Source organism: Ovis aries, chromosome 21, assembly GCF_016772045.2.
Source record: "Ovis aries strain OAR_USU_Benz2616 breed Rambouillet chromosome 21, ARS-UI_Ramb_v3.0, whole genome shotgun sequence".
NCBI lineage: Eukaryota > Metazoa > Chordata > Mammalia > Artiodactyla > Bovidae > Ovis > Ovis aries.
Window position 1 is genome coordinate 8,142,033 of NC_056074.1, and position 18,339 is coordinate 8,160,371.

General features: G+C 49.7%; 1 protein-coding gene across 1 annotated transcript; it reads left to right on the top strand.

Moving 5' to 3' along the window:
* The first annotated feature begins 7,294 nt into the window (after positions 1-7,294).
* On the top strand, positions 7,295-16,583 carry FZD4 (frizzled class receptor 4). Its single transcript, XM_027959902.2, has 2 exons — positions 7,295-7,923; positions 10,079-16,583. The coding sequence occupies exons 1-2, from the start codon at positions 7,633-7,635 to the stop codon at positions 11,405-11,407; spliced, it is 1,620 nt and encodes a 539-aa protein (XP_027815703.1). The 5' UTR covers positions 7,295-7,632; the 3' UTR covers positions 11,408-16,583.
* Positions 16,584-18,339: the final 1,756 nt, after the last annotated feature.

An 18,339-nucleotide genomic window follows, 5' to 3' on the forward strand; every position in this document is an offset into this window, starting at 1 on the left:
TGCCATTTCCTTCTCCAATGCATGAAAGTGAAAAGTGAAAGTGAAGTCGCTCAGTCGTGTCCGACTCTTAGCGACTCCATGGACTGCAGCCCATCAGGCTCCTCCATCCATGGGATTTTCCAGGCAAGAGTACTGTCTCTAGCCACCTATAATCTTGAGGGTGCAGGTGACCTGCAGAAGCCCCAGCTCTTGGCCACAGAATTACTCACACCTGGCTCAGGACCCACCACAGTGTAGGTCTAGATGCCGCTCCACCCAGCAAGTGAGCCAGCTGTCAGGGTTAACGCACGTGAACTGCCATGGTGCCTGGCACCCAACACTGGCTTTCAGAGTAGAAAGTGCGGCTTCACTTCCACCTTGCCAGTCTCGGGACAACTTCTCTTGTGGCTAACTCCAATCTGGAATCATGCAGGGAAGGGAATTCGGGGAAATGTAGTTCTACTGTAGCTAAATGGACACAGTACAAAGCTCCCAGAGTCACTCTCTGTCAACTTGGCAGTCACACACCCTTCTTTAAACCATGTGTGTGTGCTTAGTTGCTCAGTCATGTCCAACTCTTTGTGACCCCATGGACTGTAGCCTGCCAGGCTCCTCTGTCCATGGGGATTCTCTAGGCAAGAATACTGGAGTGGGTAGCCATGCCCTTCCTCAGGGGATCTTTCCAACCCAGGAATTGAACAGGGGTTTCCTGCACTGCAGGCAGATTCTTTGCCAGCTGAGCTAAAGAATTCTAAAGACAGTGGCAAAATCATCCTTTGGGTGATAGTCATTCTTTCTCTAACAGTCACACTCTCCTTTAATATTTTGTCCCTTTACTTCTGCTTTGGTTATATGATGCTGAGTAACAAACTAACCTAAACCTATAGGCACTGAGACTGACTGAATGCGTGTGCCCTTTCAAAATTCATATGTTGATTTTTGCCATATAAGTTAATTAAAAATAAATAAAGGAAAAATATTCGTATGTTGAAACACCAGTCCCCAATATGTTTGTACTAGAAATGGGGATTTGGGGAGGTGATTAGGTCACGAGGGTGGGGTCTCGTGAATGGGATTAATGCCCTTATTTAAAAGACCCTGGGGAGTTCCCTTGTTCCTTCTGCTATGTGTGCATGCATGCTCAGTTGCTCAGTCGTGTCTGACTTTTGGCTACCCCCTGGGCTCCAGCCCACCAGGCTACTCTGTCCATGGAATTCTCCAGGCAAGAATACTGGAGTGGGTTGCCATTTCCCTCTCCAGGGGATCTTCCCAACCCAGGGATCGAACCCACGTCTCCTGCATCTCCTGCAATGGCAGGTGGATTCTATTCCACTGAGCCACCTGGGAAGTCCCTGCTATGTGAGAACACAGCAAAAAGGCAGACACCTATGAACCAGGAGGTGGGCCCCTTCCCACTGAATCTACTGGTTCCTTGATCTTGGACTTCTCAGCATCCAGAGCTGGAAGAAACAAATTTCTATTTATAAGACACCCAGGTATCTGTGGTATTTTGAGACAGCAGCTCGAATGGACTAAGATAGGCATAAAGCAATAGCCAATATGGGTTTTGTGTGTCAGGAATTTGGAAAGGACACAGCAAGGATGGTTCGTCTATGCCCCATAAGGTCTGGGCTGGGATGATTCAAACAGCCGGCAGTAGGAGAAGCTGGGGCCAGAGACCCCATTTCCAAGACGGCATCTTCATTCACAGTTCTGGCATGTGGGATGCCAGAAGGACAGATCTGTCTGGGACTGTCTGCTTGAAAGCCCACAGGTGGCCTCTCCTGTATAGTGGTATCAAGGGAACTGGACATTACAAGGCTGCTCAGAGCTCTGAAATGAATCTCCCAGTAAATAAGGTAGAAACTGCATGGTTTCACGACGTAGCTTTGGAAGTCACCTAGTGCCACATCCTATTGTATTGGTTGAAGGATTCCACATTCAAGGAAAAGGAACATACATTCTGCCCTTTAATGGGAACAATGTCAAAGAAACTGAGGCTATGGTTTAAAACCACCATCTGTAACTCTGTCTAATCCAGTTCATGCTTATCCACAGCACATGGCTGCCTCACCCTTTGGTAATTTTTTAGCACCATTTTAATCCCTGTTCATTTCTCACCTGTATCAACTGAGAAGTGATGCCTATGAGAATGTTATTACAGGTGACTTTTTTCCATGCTTCCCAGGGTTTCTCAGAAACTTACACATGCCTCACAGTTAAACTCACATTCCAATTTTTCTACAAATGTATCACTCAGGTGATCCCCTAAGTTATAACTCCTTGGCTTGCGACCCCTGCTTACTGCCTGTCTTGAAGCATGTGTGATTCCTAATGACTGACAATAATGAGATGGGTGGTCAACTAGCCAACAAACAGTGATAAGAAAATGTCTTGAGCTAGTTTATGAAGTAGAGAAATAGGCTTCTGAATCAAATAACAATTTGGGCCAATACACTTTTCTACCTTTAAGGATTTAGGAGTCGTAAAACAAGCAAGTTCAGAAGAGAGCTGAAGGCTGACTTGCAGGAGTGGCTTATACCGTAGACTTGACCATCATTCTGGGACCAGCTAGGCTGTATTTTGGTGGTCATCTACATCCAGCACACAATGAAGGTTCTTTTTCTGAAGAACTAGAGCACTTATAGCTTGAACATTCATTCATTTATCTAAGTATCTTGAGTGCTTTCCCTGGGTCAGGTGGTATTTTTCTTTGCTGTTTAACAGCACAGTGGTGAAAAGGACACAGCCTCAGAGAGTTTTAAGGAGAAGGAAAAGAACAAAGCAAAACACTAAACTGTAATACAGTAAGGGAGCTCAAGAAAAAGCACTTAACTATAAACAATTTTGTTTCACTCTCAGCCTCATGTCTTAATCTCCACCTATGTTACTGTATGCTCTTTGAGGGCAGGGGCCCCCTTTTAACTGCATACCATTCAGTATCCAGCTCAGTGACATGTCCATTAATGTTTGGATTATGTGTTGCCTCCTGCAAAGCTTCTTGATTGCCCATCTGTACATTAAACCATCACCACCAACAACAGTGACCTCTATAACACCGTCTGCTTGAAAGGAGGAATAACCGGGCTTTGACTCCGTGACACCCAAGAGTTCTGTGGTGACTTGATTCTTACATATATTCATATATAAGAATCTGCCTGCAATGCAGGAGACCTGGGTTTGATCCCTGGGTTGGGAAGATCCCCTGGAGAAGGAAATGGCAACCCACTCCAGTATTCTGGCCTGGAGAATCCCATGGACAGAGGAGCCTGGTGGGCTACAGTCCACTGGACACAACTGAGTGATTAACACTTTCACTTTACTTACCCCCTTGGGGCCTCTAATTTCTCAGCTTTGAGCTAGATTAGTCTTCCCTTCTGGTTTACTCAGTCCACGTGTTCTTGCGTGCAAGGGAAGGCGCAGCACTCAGACTATACACGGAGGGGATGGGGCAGGCTTGCCCCCTGCTTTGTGGTCCCACAGGAAATTCCCAATCCTTATGAGGTTTTAGTCGCAGTAAATTTCTCCCTCAAAAACCAAGCAGGATAATAATGAACCACTTTCTTACATTTTCTATCAAGACAGCTCTTTGTGAGTTTTAAATGTTCTGTCCAGATTCAGAGAAGCTGGTTTCTTCATGAGTGGTTGGAATAAGACTTTTCTTGGAAGCTACTGAATATGGATTAGTTGGATTGTTTCGCAGGAAATAAAAAGCAGGCTCTAGGGTGACTACTTCAGCACTTAATTGGGTTAGCAAAGAACTGCAAATGAGAGGTTTCCCTTAGGAGGGAAAGGATGTTTATGGGCCACCTCCCCCACCCCCTAGGTGGTGGATTTTAACCTAAACGTTAGGCTGCAAATGCAGCCTTTAATTTAGGAACCATTACAAGAATCTATTAGAGCAGAAAATGTCAGGTTGAAAAATTAACACATCACAGGAGTTAATTAGAACCCAGCCTCTCATTAGATGCAAATAGAGAGCCCTCCAACTGCCCAACAGCCCGCTGAAGTCATGTTTGTTGCTGCTCCAAAGTAGCTACATCTTTGTTACGCAGGGAGTGGATGGAGGAAGCTGCCCGGGCACTCAGGCCAGAGCCACTAGGGACCCATGGCCCATCCTTTAGGTTAACAGGTCTATTCTCAAGGCCCCATCTTTGACTCCTCTCATGGGCCTCCCAGGTGGCTCAGTGGTATACAATGCGCCTACCAATGGAGAAGATGCAGGTTCGATCCCTGGTCCAGTAAGAGTCCTTGGAGGAGGAAATGGCAACCCACTCCAATTTTGTTGCTTGAAAAATCCCACGAACAGTGGAGCCTGGTGGGCCATCGTCCATGAGGTCATAAAGAGTTGGATATGACAGAGTGACTGAGACTGAGCAAGCACCTCTCTTGAACAGTGCATGTCACAGGGTGGATAGCCTTCTGCCTGGAACTCCCTTGGGGAAGCGTTTTCTGCAACAAAGACAAACATGCCATGCCTGTCACCAGGCGCAGATTGGCAACTGTGTAAACCACTCGGTGAGAGGGAGGCTCCGGGCCATTCAGACTTAGCTCTAAGTCGTGGGCTTTGTTTTCTTTCCACATTCAGACTGAAATGTGATTCCCCGGGCTTTCTTTTTTGGAAAATACCTGCGATGAGTTCCATGCTGGGAAAGAAAAGCTGTTGACAGGAAAAGCTTCTGACGGGCAAGGGGCTTTTTCAAGGGCTCTCAAAGGAGACAGTCGCATCAAGCAGGCCGAGGCAGAGATGGCAGGACTCTAGGAATGAGAGGTCTGGATCACAAAAGGGTTATCTGTAACCATGGATTAGGCAGTTTCGGGCAGCTTCCTCTGTGAACGCGGCGCCACGCACACAGACTTTTGGGCCGGCAGATACACATCTCTGTCACCTACTGTGTGTTCTTGGGCAAACGGCTTACCCTCTTGGAACATCAGTTTGCTGAGGCCGTTGCATGAAATCAATGCATGAGAAGTGTGTAACACCATATCTGGCACAGAGTAAAGGTTCTACGTGAGTTATCTGTTATTGATTTGATAGTAGTACTCCTTCAGCTAACACAACGAGCAGCCTCTGTGGGCTAGGCCCTGTGCAGGGACAGCTCCTGCTTCTTGACCTCATAGAACCCATTGCTTAATAAACGGTGTACATAAATCTTTAGTACAAAGCAAACCCCTCTGCCCTCCTTGCAAGTGCCCAAGGAGAAGTGCCAACTGCACACAGCTCTGCTTTGCTGAGTAGCTCAGAATTCTACCCTTTGAGCAGCCCTTTAAATTCAGCTACTTCTACCTTCAATTTAGCCACAATTCTCTCTGTGGGCACTTACACATGGAGTTACTGTTATCTGTTTATTGTCTCCTCCTCTGAGTTCCTACAAGGTGAGAACCATTTATTCATTTGATTCACTCATCATTTATGCATCTCTGTAGGCCAGTGGTCTCATGCCTTACTCTGCAAAGATAAAGAGAAGATTCAACCCTACTGCTGAATACATAGATTCCCAGCTGGGAACTTTTCTGGGGAAATAACTCTGCTCCCCCCCGCCACTCCCACATTTTTTAGTTTTCAAAGGCCTCCCTGGAGCCTCCGTTTTCTCCCCTTCATTTTCTAACAATCACTTTGGTTCTGACCTCAGTTTCTTCATTTCTTTGAGGGACAAATAGAGTCTCCTTCCCTGGAAAGTAATGATGATGGCTGGAGACCATGCAGCTTCTATGTGCCTCACACAATTCTAGGCACAGAGCCAAATAGCAAAAAAAAAAAAAAAAAAAAAAAAGTCGATTCTGTTCTTGCCCTTACCCAGGACCGGTTGGTAATATATACAAGGTATAATAACATGATTACCACACGAGAGGTACTGAGGTCCTTTCAACTTGCATCCAGCCTCCGCCATATGCTAGACTTACCTGAAGTGGGAGGACATAAACACACATCAGAAGCTTGGTCCCTGCCACCACGTTCTTGGAGAACTGTGGTAAGTGTTGGACAAAAAGATCTCAGGAAGAGAGCAGAAAGCTCTTAACCCAGATCCTTAGACCAGGGCTGCAGGAGATTTCCACAGCATCAACAATAACCAAGTTATTTGGTCCTTACGACGTGCCAACAATTTACGCACTATCTCATTTAAGTCAGAACAACTGTGTGGGGTAGATATGAACTTCCTCATTTTACCCATCTGAGGCTCTGCGAGGCACACTGGAAGTCCTTCAGGGACTAAGTCGTTTAGGAATCCACCTGCTGAGGCTTTAGTGGAGAGTGTGGGCTAGCACCAAGCTCGGCCGAAGGAGGGGAGGGTGGGGAGAAGGGCTGGGAATGAGAGGGTAAAGCTGAATCAAAACACGGCTGGCATGATCCCCAGGACCCTCGCAGAAGCAGAGAAAGTTGAAAAGAGATGCAGGAGGCAGGTGGGGGGCGGGGGTGCGGTGGATGCCCGGAAGGCTGGGGGAGGGCAGCCTTCCCGACCCCCTCCCCACCCCGCCAGCACCTCCTGCACAGGTCAAGCTTCTCCCCTCCCGCCCTCTGGCCCTCCCAACCTTATTTAGAAACCGTGTCCCCGAGACAGGAAGGGCGGCGGGCCGAGAAGCACGGAGCGTCCCGGTCTCATTTCCTCTCGAATCCCCCTGTGGAATTTCATTTCGTACGGTGAGGAAATCGGAGCGCGAGGCCGTCGGCGGCTCCGGGGCGCCCCCCTCCCCCGACTCTCGGCTGCAGGTCGGGCCGAGGCGGGGGGCGGGAGCCGGGCAGGGCTGCACGCCGGGCGGGTTGGGGGGCGCACGGAGCCGCGCGCCCGCGCCGTGCCAGGCACAGGGCCCCGTGTTCGAAAAGCCTTATCGCTCTGATCCTCCCGTCTCTTTACGGGCGAGGACCCTGACACCGAGAGACCGAGCGGTTTGCTTCGGGTCACACAGCCGGCAGTTTAAAAACCACGATCTTTGTAAATAACCCAAATCCCGTGTTCTTTGTGTACGCTTCGCTGCCCGATGGGGAAGCGGCTAGAGGCCGAGGGGACAGCTGGAGGACAGCAAAGGGAGCCGGCAGGATCTGGGGGCGCGCCGCCCCCCGGGGAAGAAGGGGCGCGCGGGCCCAGCTGGGAGAGCCGCGGCGGCCTCCGCCCGGCCCCAGAGCGCCGCGCACCGGGTGGGAGGGAGGCGAGCGCCAGGGGGCGGGGCGGGGCGCCCGGGGCCGCGGGGCGGGAACAGGGGAGGGGACAGGGGCGGGGCACGGGCGGGAGGCGCGCGGCCGCTGGACAGGCGCGCCGTCCGTCGCGCGCCGGGCCCGCCCCCGCGAACCTCCAGCGCCGCCTCGGGCTCGGGCGGCGGAGCGGCGCGGCGGCGCGGGGTGCTGGCGGGCTCGGCAGAGGCGCTGCGCGGACGTGGCCGGCGCCGGCCCGGGGCTCGCCGCCCGTAGCCATGACCTCCGCAGGCCGTCCTCCGGCCCCGGCTCGCGGCGTCTAGTGCCCCCACGCAGTCGGGCGCAGCTGCGGGAGAACCGGCCGCTACCCCTCCGCCCCGTCGTCGTCGCCCTTGGCGCCTTATCGCCCTCTCCCCGGAGCCGGGAGCAGCGCGGGCGGCCGGCGGCCCCGTGCAAACTGGGGGTGTCTGCTGGAGCAGCCCCCCGCGCCGCCGCCGCCGCCGCCGCCGCCCCCGGCTCTGGCCATGGCCTGGCGGGGCGCAGGGCCGCGCGTCCTGGGGGGCCCCGGGGGCGTCGGGCTCAGTCCGCGGCGGCTGCTGCTGCTGCTGCTGCTACTGCTCGTGGGGCCGGCGCGGGGCTTCGGGGACGAGGAGGAGAGGCGCTGCGACCCCATCCGCATCTCCATGTGCCAGAACCTGGGCTACAACGTGACCAAGATGCCCAACCTGGTGGGGCACGAGCTGCAGACGGACGCCGAGCTGCAGCTGACCACCTTCACGCCGCTCATCCAGTACGGCTGCTCCAGCCAGCTGCAGGTGGGCGCCCTCTCCCCGGGCGGGACCCCTGGGGCAGGGGGACGCCTCCGAGCCCCGGACTCATTCCCTGGGGCCCTTGCCAGGTCGAGCCCCCTGTGCCCTTCCTAGGTCTCAAGGAACGATATCTATCCGGGAAAAGTGATTTCCATCCCCACCCCCACTTTGCTGTCCCTCCTCAGGGACTGGAGGCCAAAACGTTGTGTAAGTCATCTGGCCTGCGAAAGAACCCGCTCTGCACCCCGCCCTTCCGTCTTTCTCCTCTGCCCACCCGTGTCTGGCCAAGCCCCTAACCCCAGCGGAGCTGAGAGTTATCTTTGCCAAGGATTCTGGCCGCCGCTGCTCGGTGGGCGAGTCTTCCGCGCTGCAGCCAGTTGCAGCTAAGACTTGGAAAGGAGTGATAAGGCGACAGGGAATTTCTGCTCTCTCGCCGACCTCCTTTCTCCCCCGTATTTTTTGGGTGTGTTATTAAATGCAACACCCCTGGCCCATTTGCTGCAGAATGGCCCCTCGCGGTGTCTTGCATGATTGTAGAGGTCATGCACGGAGGAATGGTTGCACTGGCTTGAGTTCCTTCTTATCCTCAGCGTTAAGGGCAGGTTTAGTACCTGGAGGGGGAGAAGGCATCACCTGGGGAAGAGGTGATAGTAGGGTCAAGCTCCAGAAGGTAGCTTGTATATTGGAAGTTGTTTTTTTTTTTCTTTTTTCCCAGTCATTGAAAATATTAAAGCTTATGTAGTCATATAGAAAATGTTCTTCCTAACATAATAAGTGAAGAAAGAATTTGTATACACGGGTGATTATAATCTTACCACAACGACAAGTTCACTGAAAGAAAAAAAAGAACTGGAAGGAAACTTTTAAAAATGTTAACATTGGTTGTGTTTCTGTTGGAAAGGCTATGAGTGATTTTTAGAAATTTGAAAAGAAAGAACTGGTGGGTTGGGGGAGGAGTGGAGGGGAATAGAGGACAGTTCTATAGTTATCCAGGCTGAAAGTTTTGGAAATCTGTGGTTCTGGTTGTAACTTCTAAGAGATAAACAGGCAGGCAATTGACTTACTAGGTGCATGTTTTTACATAGGTCATTTGAAAAGCTGGATGGCGGTTTCAGAAGGATGGTTGGGATTAGACCTGTTGCTGGTGAAGTGTCCCTGTGAAGTGTCAGGATTTTAGAACTAGGTTATGAAAGCTTAGGAAAATAATTCTCGAGCTCTCAGTTTGGAAACAACGCATATCCTGACACCAGTGGCAATTTTGTTGGCAAAACAGCTTTTCAGGGATATATATTTTTAATTACATGTATCCTGGGGAGGCAGCCAAGCTGTTTTGAAGGGCAGGACGAGATCCCTTTACATGCTGGAAAATAGTTACTTGTAACTCTAGACTTCATAGACAACATCTGTAAGGAGCCAAGCAGACTGTTTATCAATGCTGGAGGAATTGAGGACAGCAACTGGACTCTCCCCTGCTGGTATTGCAGTTTCAGGGTCTGAACATTTGTATTTTCCTATTGTGCTTCATTATTATTCATTGAGGAAACCTGGCCAAACAAAGCCCCAGAGATTTCAACTTGCTTCTCATCCTTGGGTTTAACAGTGTCTCAATGAGGACATTTTCAATATGAGACTGGTTAAAAAATAATTTGGGGGAATAAGATAGAGAAAGGACAGGCTATTAACATGATAAAAGCCGGATCTCCGTTTTTTTGGAATATTTATTTTTATGGTAATAAAGAAATGGGGATAAAAATAAAGCACCCCATCACCCAGAGAACTGAGTCAGACTGATTAGTCTGTTCAGCTCTTTCAAATAGTAGCTGAAAGGGGAGGGAGGCTCAAAGTCAGCTCTTTAAGGTTTATTTCCCTAAGTGTTGTGCAAAAGGGGATTATGTAATGCTTTGGGTCCCTTTTATATATTTATTTATCTATGTTCTCCTGGAAAGGGTTTAACTAGACCCAGAAGAAGAAAAAGGTGTAAGTGATGGATTATTAGGCAAGCTCATTTGTGGTCAGAGTCAACAGTCAGATACCCCTATAGACCGATTTAAAAGTTGATATGGACTTTGCCCAGAAGCAAGTCAGATTTGTGCAAGCCTTCGGTCAGACTTCCATGTCAACTGTCACTGTTTTCTTTGTTCGTTTCATGACTTTTTTCCAGTTCTTCCTTTGTTCCGTGTATGTGCCCATGTGTACAGAGAAGGTCGACATCCCCATCGGGCCCTGCGGCGGGATGTGCCTTTCAGTCAAGAGACGCTGCGAGCCTGTGCTGAAGGAGTTTGGCTTTTCGTGGCCGGAGAGCCTAAACTGCAGCAAATTCCCGCCCCAGAACGACCACAACCACATGTGTATGGAAGGGCCAGGTGATGAGGAAGTGCCCTTGCCTCACAAAACCCCCATTCAGCCTGGGGAAGAGTGCCACTCCGTGGGAACCAACTCGGATCAGTACATCTGGGTGAAAAGGAGCCTGAACTGCGTTCTCAAGTGTGGCTATGATGCTGGCTTGTACAACCGCTCAGCCAAGGAGTTCACCGACGTCTGGATGGCCGTGTGGGCCAGCCTGTGCTTCATCTCCACCGCCTTCACTGTGCTCACCTTCCTGATCGATTCTTCCAGGTTTTCCTACCCGGAGCGCCCCATCATCTTTCTCAGTATGTGCTATAATATTTATAGCATTGCTTATATTGTCAGGCTGACTGTAGGCCGGGAAAGGATATCCTGCGATTTTGAAGAGGCAGCAGAACCTGTTCTCATTCAAGAAGGCCTTAAGAACACAGGATGTGCAATCATTTTCTTGCTGATGTACTTTTTTGGAATGGCCAGTTCCATCTGGTGGGTTATTCTGACGCTCACTTGGTTTTTGGCAGCGGGACTCAAATGGGGTCATGAAGCCATCGAAATGCACAGCTCTTATTTCCACATCGCAGCCTGGGCCATCCCTGCGGTGAAAACCATTGTCATCTTGATTATGAGACTGGTGGACGCAGATGAGTTGACTGGCCTGTGCTACGTGGGGAACCAGAACCTGGATGCGCTCACAGGCTTTGTGGTGGCCCCACTGTTCACTTACCTGGTGATTGGGACTTTGTTCATTGCTGCGGGGCTGGTGGCCTTGTTCAAAATTCGCTCGAATCTTCAAAAGGATGGAACGAAGACAGACAAGCTGGAAAGGCTGATGGTGAAGATCGGGGTCTTCTCAGTCCTGTACACAGTGCCTGCAACCTGCGTGATTGCCTGTTATTTCTATGAAATCTCCAACTGGGCGCTCTTCCGGTATTCCGCAGATGACTCCAACATGGCGGTGGAAATGTTGAAAATCTTTATGTCTTTGCTGGTGGGCATCACTTCGGGCATGTGGATTTGGTCTGCCAAAACTCTGCACACGTGGCAGAAGTGTTCCAACAGATTGGTGAATTCTGGGAAGGTAAAGAGAGAGAAAAGAGGGAATGGTTGGGTGAAGCCTGGGAGAGGCAATGAGACTGTGGTATAAGGCTAGCCAGCCTCCACGCTTTCCAGGGGGAATGCCAGCATTGGGGTGCAAGTGTTACTAAAAAGCTTCATGCAGTGAATCTCAGTTTGAACAAACTAGCAACACTTCAGTAACCCCCCTCCCCCAATAATCCACCACCACTCTCCCACCGCTGCCCATCCCCCAGCATCATAAAACTAGTGATTTCGCTGCAGACTTTGGAATGATCCAAAATGGAAAAGCCAGTAAGAGGCTTTCAAAGCTGTGAAAAATCAAAACGTTGATCACTTGAGCAGGTCGCAGCTTGGAGCGTGGAGGTCCTCCCGAGATTCCAGGAAGTCCAGGGGATGCTCCTTTTCCCTGCAGGGTGGGATTTGAGCTGTGAGTGGCAACTTACAGGGAGAAAGATTAACTTTTTTTTTTAACCCTTTAAAAGTTTTAAATACTAACTGGGTCTTTCAGACAGCAAAGCAATCTATAAACACTGGAAACACTGGGTTCAGAGAAGTGTTACAAGAGTTTTATAGTTTGGCTGATCTAACATAAACATTTCTGTGGTGCACTGTCTGCTGTTTGGAACTTTGTGGATTGCTCTCCCAAGAGGTGGTGTCAGAATCTTTCAGTGCCTTTGTCGTAAAACAGAATTGTTTGAACAAACAAAAGTACTGTACAAACACACATGAGGTATCCCGCGGATTTTTCTTCTCTCTCTCCCTCTTAAATTTCAACAGCTCCCTACTAGACCGCTGCTGTTTTCTCCATTTTACATTAATGACTCAAAATAGGTATTTTTATAGGAATGTTTGCACTGCAGCAGGTCTAATGAGGGGGGAAAGGAAGGGCGATTCACTTTCTTGACAATCACTTAATTCAGAGGAAAATGAGATCTACCAAGTCAACCTACCGTACCCACCCCAGAGACCGATTGCATTGAGCACCAGGGACTTAATATATTTTACTTCAAGTGATTGTATCTATGCAGACGCCAGTCTGGAAGAGCTAAAACGTTTCGTTTCTTGGCAACTTTGCATTCACACAGATTAACTGTATAATTTGTGTGTGTCAATTACAATTAAAAGCACATTCTTGGACCATGACTTAATAGTTACTCAACTGACTTTAAAACTATGGTCAGCTTGCATTCTCAGAATGATAGTGCCTTTTTTTTTCTCTTTAGCATAAGAATGTTATCAGAGTCTGGTCTACTTGGCACAATGGAGACTTTTTCAGTTTTGTAAAGGGAGCTAAGGACAACTAATCCAACTATTTGGTGCATAATTGTTTCCTAGTAATAGGCAAGGGCTCCGTATAAGATTTCACTGGAGGCAGTGTGGCCTGGAGTATTTATATGGTGCTTAATGAATCTCCAGAATACCAGCCAGGAGCTTGATTGGTTTGTAGGGAATAAAGTGTAGACCATATGAAATGAACTGCAAACTCTTATAGCACAGGTCTTAATTGTATTTTGCAGGGGTATTCCAGAGCTTTTAAAATGTATGCTTTATATTCCTTGCAAGAGGGTACCCTCTAGCAGCCTCTCAAAAGTTGCAGTTCTTTTAAAGTTGTAACTGACAACTCAACCCCCTGAGGTCTTCTGATCACCAGATCTTTGGGACAGATTGATGTAACAGGTTGCTGTCCTTGAAGTTCATCTCGGTCTTTGCTTTAGCAACTTTGGGATGATTATTTATTTATCCCTGCCCCCCCCCCCCCCCCCACTTTAAAACAGGTAGGAAAGCTCTTTTATACCATTTCTTGTGGAAAAATGTTTCCAGGGACTCAAAATTGCAAATAGGAATTCAGATTCTGGAAATAAGCATGTCTTTGTTTGTTTGAGCTTCATGCCCCTAGTTTGACATTTTCCTTTCTTCTCTCTCTGTTCTGGTGTGATTCTCGAGCTGAGATGAAGATGTGCGTAAGGACTGTTGCCTGTTTTGGAAGGCAAAGTCTTGGGGTTTCATGCACAGATGCTAAGTGGGCACTGGTGGCCCCCACTGTGTGTTCTGGGCCTGAGTACCTTGGCTGGACTCTGGGTCAGGGCTCCAGGAGCATGAGAAATGCTCCCCAGAAGGGCCAGTTGAACTCCATCTACGACTGCATTGCCCCTGAAACGTAGAATGTGAACTCCCTTTGCTGCTCGCAGACGGTTCCCATAGCTTGCCGGGGCCCTGGAGTGTGCACCCAGGGGCAAAGCCTGCCCTTACTCACGCTCCTCTCCAGTGTCTTGGGAGTTGCTCAGAGACTCTGGCCCAGGAAAGGGAAGAAGGACTGTGCAGGGGTTTGCAATGCAATTCTCTTTGTAATGTTTCAGTGACTGGGTGACCGAGACAAGCATCCTAGCAGAGGGCCAGCCGTAGAGAGGGTGCTCCATGTTTATGAATGATGAAATAGTGACAGGAAGGGTACTTGGGTGAACCTGGATGCCCAACTTCTGGAGCTTTCTGGGTTGTAGAATGTCTCTTCCGTAAGTCTCTTGCCTTCTTGGGGGAAGTATATTTGATCGGAACTGGCCATTGGCACACATTGGCAGTGTCACAGGCTTAAAGGTTGTTCCTTTCACATTCTAGACCTTGGAGGGTGTTTACAGTTTTAGGAAAGGAGCTTTGTGGCTGAAGAGTTAGTTATCAGTTACCTTGAAGTGAGTTATCACCTCTTAAATTGGTATTGGTTTGAAAAAAAAAGTTTTAATTATCAACACATTTACTGAATGCCAGCTGTGTGTCACGCCCTGTGTTAGGCACCTTAAGGGACGTCAGGGAGGATCAACTCTGTTCCTCTAACCAATCCTACCTGGTTCTGCTGAACTTTGCCGTTGGTTTCAGAAGGAGCAGGGGCTGCTGAATTGCCACCTGTTTCACCGTCTCCATCCCATAAACCTCTTCCTGGGTCTTTCCAACTTTAACCCATCTCTCAGTCCTCCCAGGGTTCCTTGCAAATTGATGTCCAGGGGTTTTGCCAGAAAGCATCAATTCTGTTACAGGACAGTCTCTATGGAAACCTCCCCAGACGATCATGAGCCTTGGCTGCATCTAATGTGGCTTCCGGGGCAGGCCGTTCAGGGCTCGGGGTTTTCTAGTGACTTGCACATGCACGCTAAGTCGCTTCTGTCGTGTCCGACTCTTTGCGACTCTATGGGCTATAGCCCACCAGTCTCCTCTGCCCAAAAGGATTCTCCAGGCAAGAATACCAGAGTGGGTTGCCATGCCCTCATCCAAGAGATCTTTCCAACCCAGGGTTCAAACCCGTATCTCCTGCATTGGAGGCAGATTCTTTACCACTGAGCCACCCGGGAAACCAACCTAGTGACACACAGGTGAATTTGAGGACAGCAGCTTGCTAGGGAAAAGGTTAGGGTTCTTCCTCCTTCTCAGAAATCCAGGAGAAGTAGGTATATAATTGTAACTTCCTACAAAATCCCTTGGCCTTGAAAAGGCCCAAGGGCACCTCTGTCAGCTTCCTCTCTGGCAGGCTCCTTTCTCCTCCTCCATAAGGGCTGCACCTCAGGCCAGAGGAACCTGGCAGAGTGAAGCTGACCAGGACCGCCTGATGCAGTGTTGGTTGAGTCATATCCTTTTTCCTCCGTGGAGACCCGTTTCCTGATCCCTGAGACTGCTCCTGATCTGGCAGCTTGCTCAGGGACCTCAGCCAGGAGAAGGAGGGACACTCATTTGTTTCCCCGAGATGCTCTCTGACTTTGCTTTCCCCTGGCCCTCTGTCTCCTGCATCTCCCAAACCTGGACCCCAGGAAGCGTCTGTGTCTGGGTTCTGACACCACCAGCACCCCAGCTCTGTCCTCTCTGCCCTGTCCTGCTCAGCCTCCTGGCCACTGAATTCAGTGTTGAGAACCCAGCTGAGACTTGAGGGTGTAAAGAGGGACCCCGCAGCCTCAGCCCTGGAAGGCAGACTCGCTGGAGATTTCACCCAGGTGTGCACGTGCCCGCCGGCTGCCAGTGAGGGGACCACCACCGCAGCTGGAAGAGGGCTGTAGAGTGCCCCCTGGAAGGAGCCCCCAGAGTCGATCTACGTCCTGAATTGCATTCCGTGATGGGGGAAGTTGGCGAGAATTGCTGTCCCAGCCAATTTTGTCACGTCTTTGGACGCTCGACTGTTCTTTTTTGCCTCTACTGTACTTGGGCTCCGAGTCCCCACCTGGGTTTGTATTAATCTGGCTAGGGACCTGGGTGCTCATCTTTCTCCAGGGCCTAGGTCGTAGATCTTGGAAACTCCTTGCAGAGCATTTTGCTCCTACCAAGGATCAGATCCCAGAGCCTTAAATAATGGATTTTGCTGCGCTGTGGCCTCGGCAGAGCTGTCTGCTGCCACCTCTTCTCCTCGTGTGTGCAGTGATGCCCACTGGGCGTTACCCGGAGGGAAGTAAACCCCGGAGCCCCCTCGCCCACCCTGACAGGCCTCTACCCCTTGGGAATCCCACTTGCTGTTTCTGTTTCTGATCTGCCTTGCTTCCCTTCTTCTTTGCACCAACAAATCCCCAGTATTCACCCAGGCAACTTGTTGAGGGGCTGCTTGGGGACCCGCGAGCCATGTCCTCCAAGCTTATGGAGCTCCCTGATGGCCCACAGTATTCAGTATACGACCACTGTCATCCCAGCAGGCTTCTTCGGAGGCTGCGAGCGCTCCTTCCCCCTGGAGCCTGGGCCCTTCTGCCCTCCCACCGTGCTGCCGAGGACTCGGGCTGGCCTGGCTGGGGCCTTTGGGAAGGCGACGCTGATGTCTCTCCCGGTGGGGCATCTGGCTGGCCCTGAATTTCTTCCTACCTCACAGGGATGTTGTGAGACTTCAGACGAGAGGAGGACAAAGGTTCCTTGAGCTCCTGGTAGGAAAGGTGGAGTGAGTATCAGGTGTGATCTAGACAGAGATGAAATTCCGCCTGCTTGTGCGGCGGACAAGCTCGTGTTGTGTGGCCTTTCTCGGTCCCCCGGGGCCACCCGCAGCCCCAGCCCCCTTGAGGCCAACCTGAGGGACTTTCAGATGTTCGACATTAGAGGTACCAGCAAACCCCTACGCCGCGCCCTGAATGAATTGCTGAGCGTCAGAAGAAATGGACCCTGCTATCGAGGATGTACAAACGTATGCATTGATGTCTGTACTGTAAATTTCTAATTTATCACTGTACAAAAAAAAAATAAACTTTGCTATTTAATTTTTGTATTAAAGGAAAATAAAGTTTTGTTTATTAGCTAGTGTGCAATTTGGCCTCTTCCTGCAGGTGTCTGAAAGCCCCTGGGAAGCACACTTACCCAGAAGGGAGAAATAACTGGGTTTGCAGGGCAGAGGCACAGCCTTGTCTTCTTTTTGCTGGTGCAATTTTCCCCCATGGGATTTCTCCTGGGTCAGCCAGCCCTCTGAGGTCCAAGGTCAACAGAATCCATCACTGCTGTGGTCATCGGTAACTCTCAAGAGGTCACATGACGCTTCGGATGTGACTCAAGTTCTCACTGTCAGTCCATCACACCCCATTTTGGCATTTTCAATACACATGACCATTTTTACACACCTTCTCAGTCCCTTTGGCTTAATGTTGCAGCCTGAGAAAAGTTTTCTTATCATTGCTAGAGTTCAGGCCACTTGAAAAGGGGAAAGGGAGCTTGTTTTTAACTCCAAATTTTTTGGAAAAAAAAAAAACACCCTTTTTTTTTTCTGGTTACACAATGGTTCTGTGTTGTGTAATCGACATGGGAGTATGTCACGTCAGTCAGCCAGGAAAATGACTTCTTCAGCTAATTTTGTAAGTTGGGTGGTCTGTGTCCCCATAGCCAGAAAAGTCATCAGACAAAGCAAATTCAAGGCCTTTGTCAAGACATTGCCATGGGAGCAGGCAATATTATGGACCACACAGGGAAGGGGAGTCATTGCCATCGATTGGAGATGCTGTTGAGGTCCCTGAGGAGAACGCTGGCCCTTTGGGTTTACCTTTAAATTTCTTTCCACCCTTCGGTTATACCTGAACACCACCCTGCTTTGCTGTGCATGGAAAGCCCAGGGAGCAATAATCTGCAATGCTCTCCTTTACTGCAGATTGCTCTTCTAAGTCCAACTGTACCTGAAGGGAGGCATGTAATTTAAATTCTCTTCCCTGGAAGACAGGCTGTGTGTCTCATTTCATTACCTACTCATTATGTAGTTACGATGTTAGGGAAAAGTCAACACAATCTGGGGTGAATTCACAATAATCCCTTGCACTGGTACAAACCCTTTCTGGATAGAAAATGCTTTTATTTACATGATTTCATTTTACGCTCATGTCACCTTGGAGGTAAGCAAGATGGGTGGGCACTACCTTGCTTTAGAGATGAGAACTGAAACTTAGGGCAAGGGACTTGCGGAGAGGACCGCTGTAGGTGAGTAGCCTGGTGGCCAGCCAGGCTCTCTCCTGCTTAGCCCAGGGTTTTGTTTTCATTCTATTGGGTTTGCCAAAAAATTCTGGGACTTCCCTATAATGTTATGGGGAAGCCCGGATGAACTTTTTGGCCAACCCAGTACAGTGAGTTGTGAGTTGAATCGTGTCTGCCCCAAAGACACACTGAAGTCCTAACACTCTTTACCTATGAACGAGTTTCTTTGGAAATAGGGTCTTTGCAGTTGTAATCAAGATCAGCTCATACTAGATGCATGCCTGTGTGTTAAGTCACTTCATTCGTGTCTGACTCTTTGCGACCCCAGGGACTGTAGCCCACCAGGCTCCTGTGTCCATGGAGTTTTCCAGGCAAGAATACTGGAGTGGGTGCCATTTCCTCCTCCAGGGGATCTTCCCAATCCAGGGATCGAACCCAGGTCTCCTGCTTGGCAGGTGGGTTCTTCAGCACTGAGCCACCTGGGAAGCCCCATTCCTCTGATGTCCTTACTGCAGATAGTTCACTGAGAATGGATAAATGTTTTGGCAGGCAACTCAATAACGAGAGCTGGCCATGAGCTTCTGTTGTTTAAGGATTATG

What these genes read in the sequence shown, in the direction of transcription:
- FZD4 (XM_027959902.2), top strand. Translation starts at nt 7,633, where the DNA reads ATGGCCTGGCGGGGCGCAGGGCCGCGCGTCCTGGGGGGCCCCGGGGGC. An exon ending in GCTGCTCCAGCCAGCTGCAG is followed by an intron (nt 7,924 to 10,078) that starts GTGGGCGCCCTC and finishes ACTTTTTTCCAG; the next exon opens with TTCTTCCTTTGTTCCGTGTA.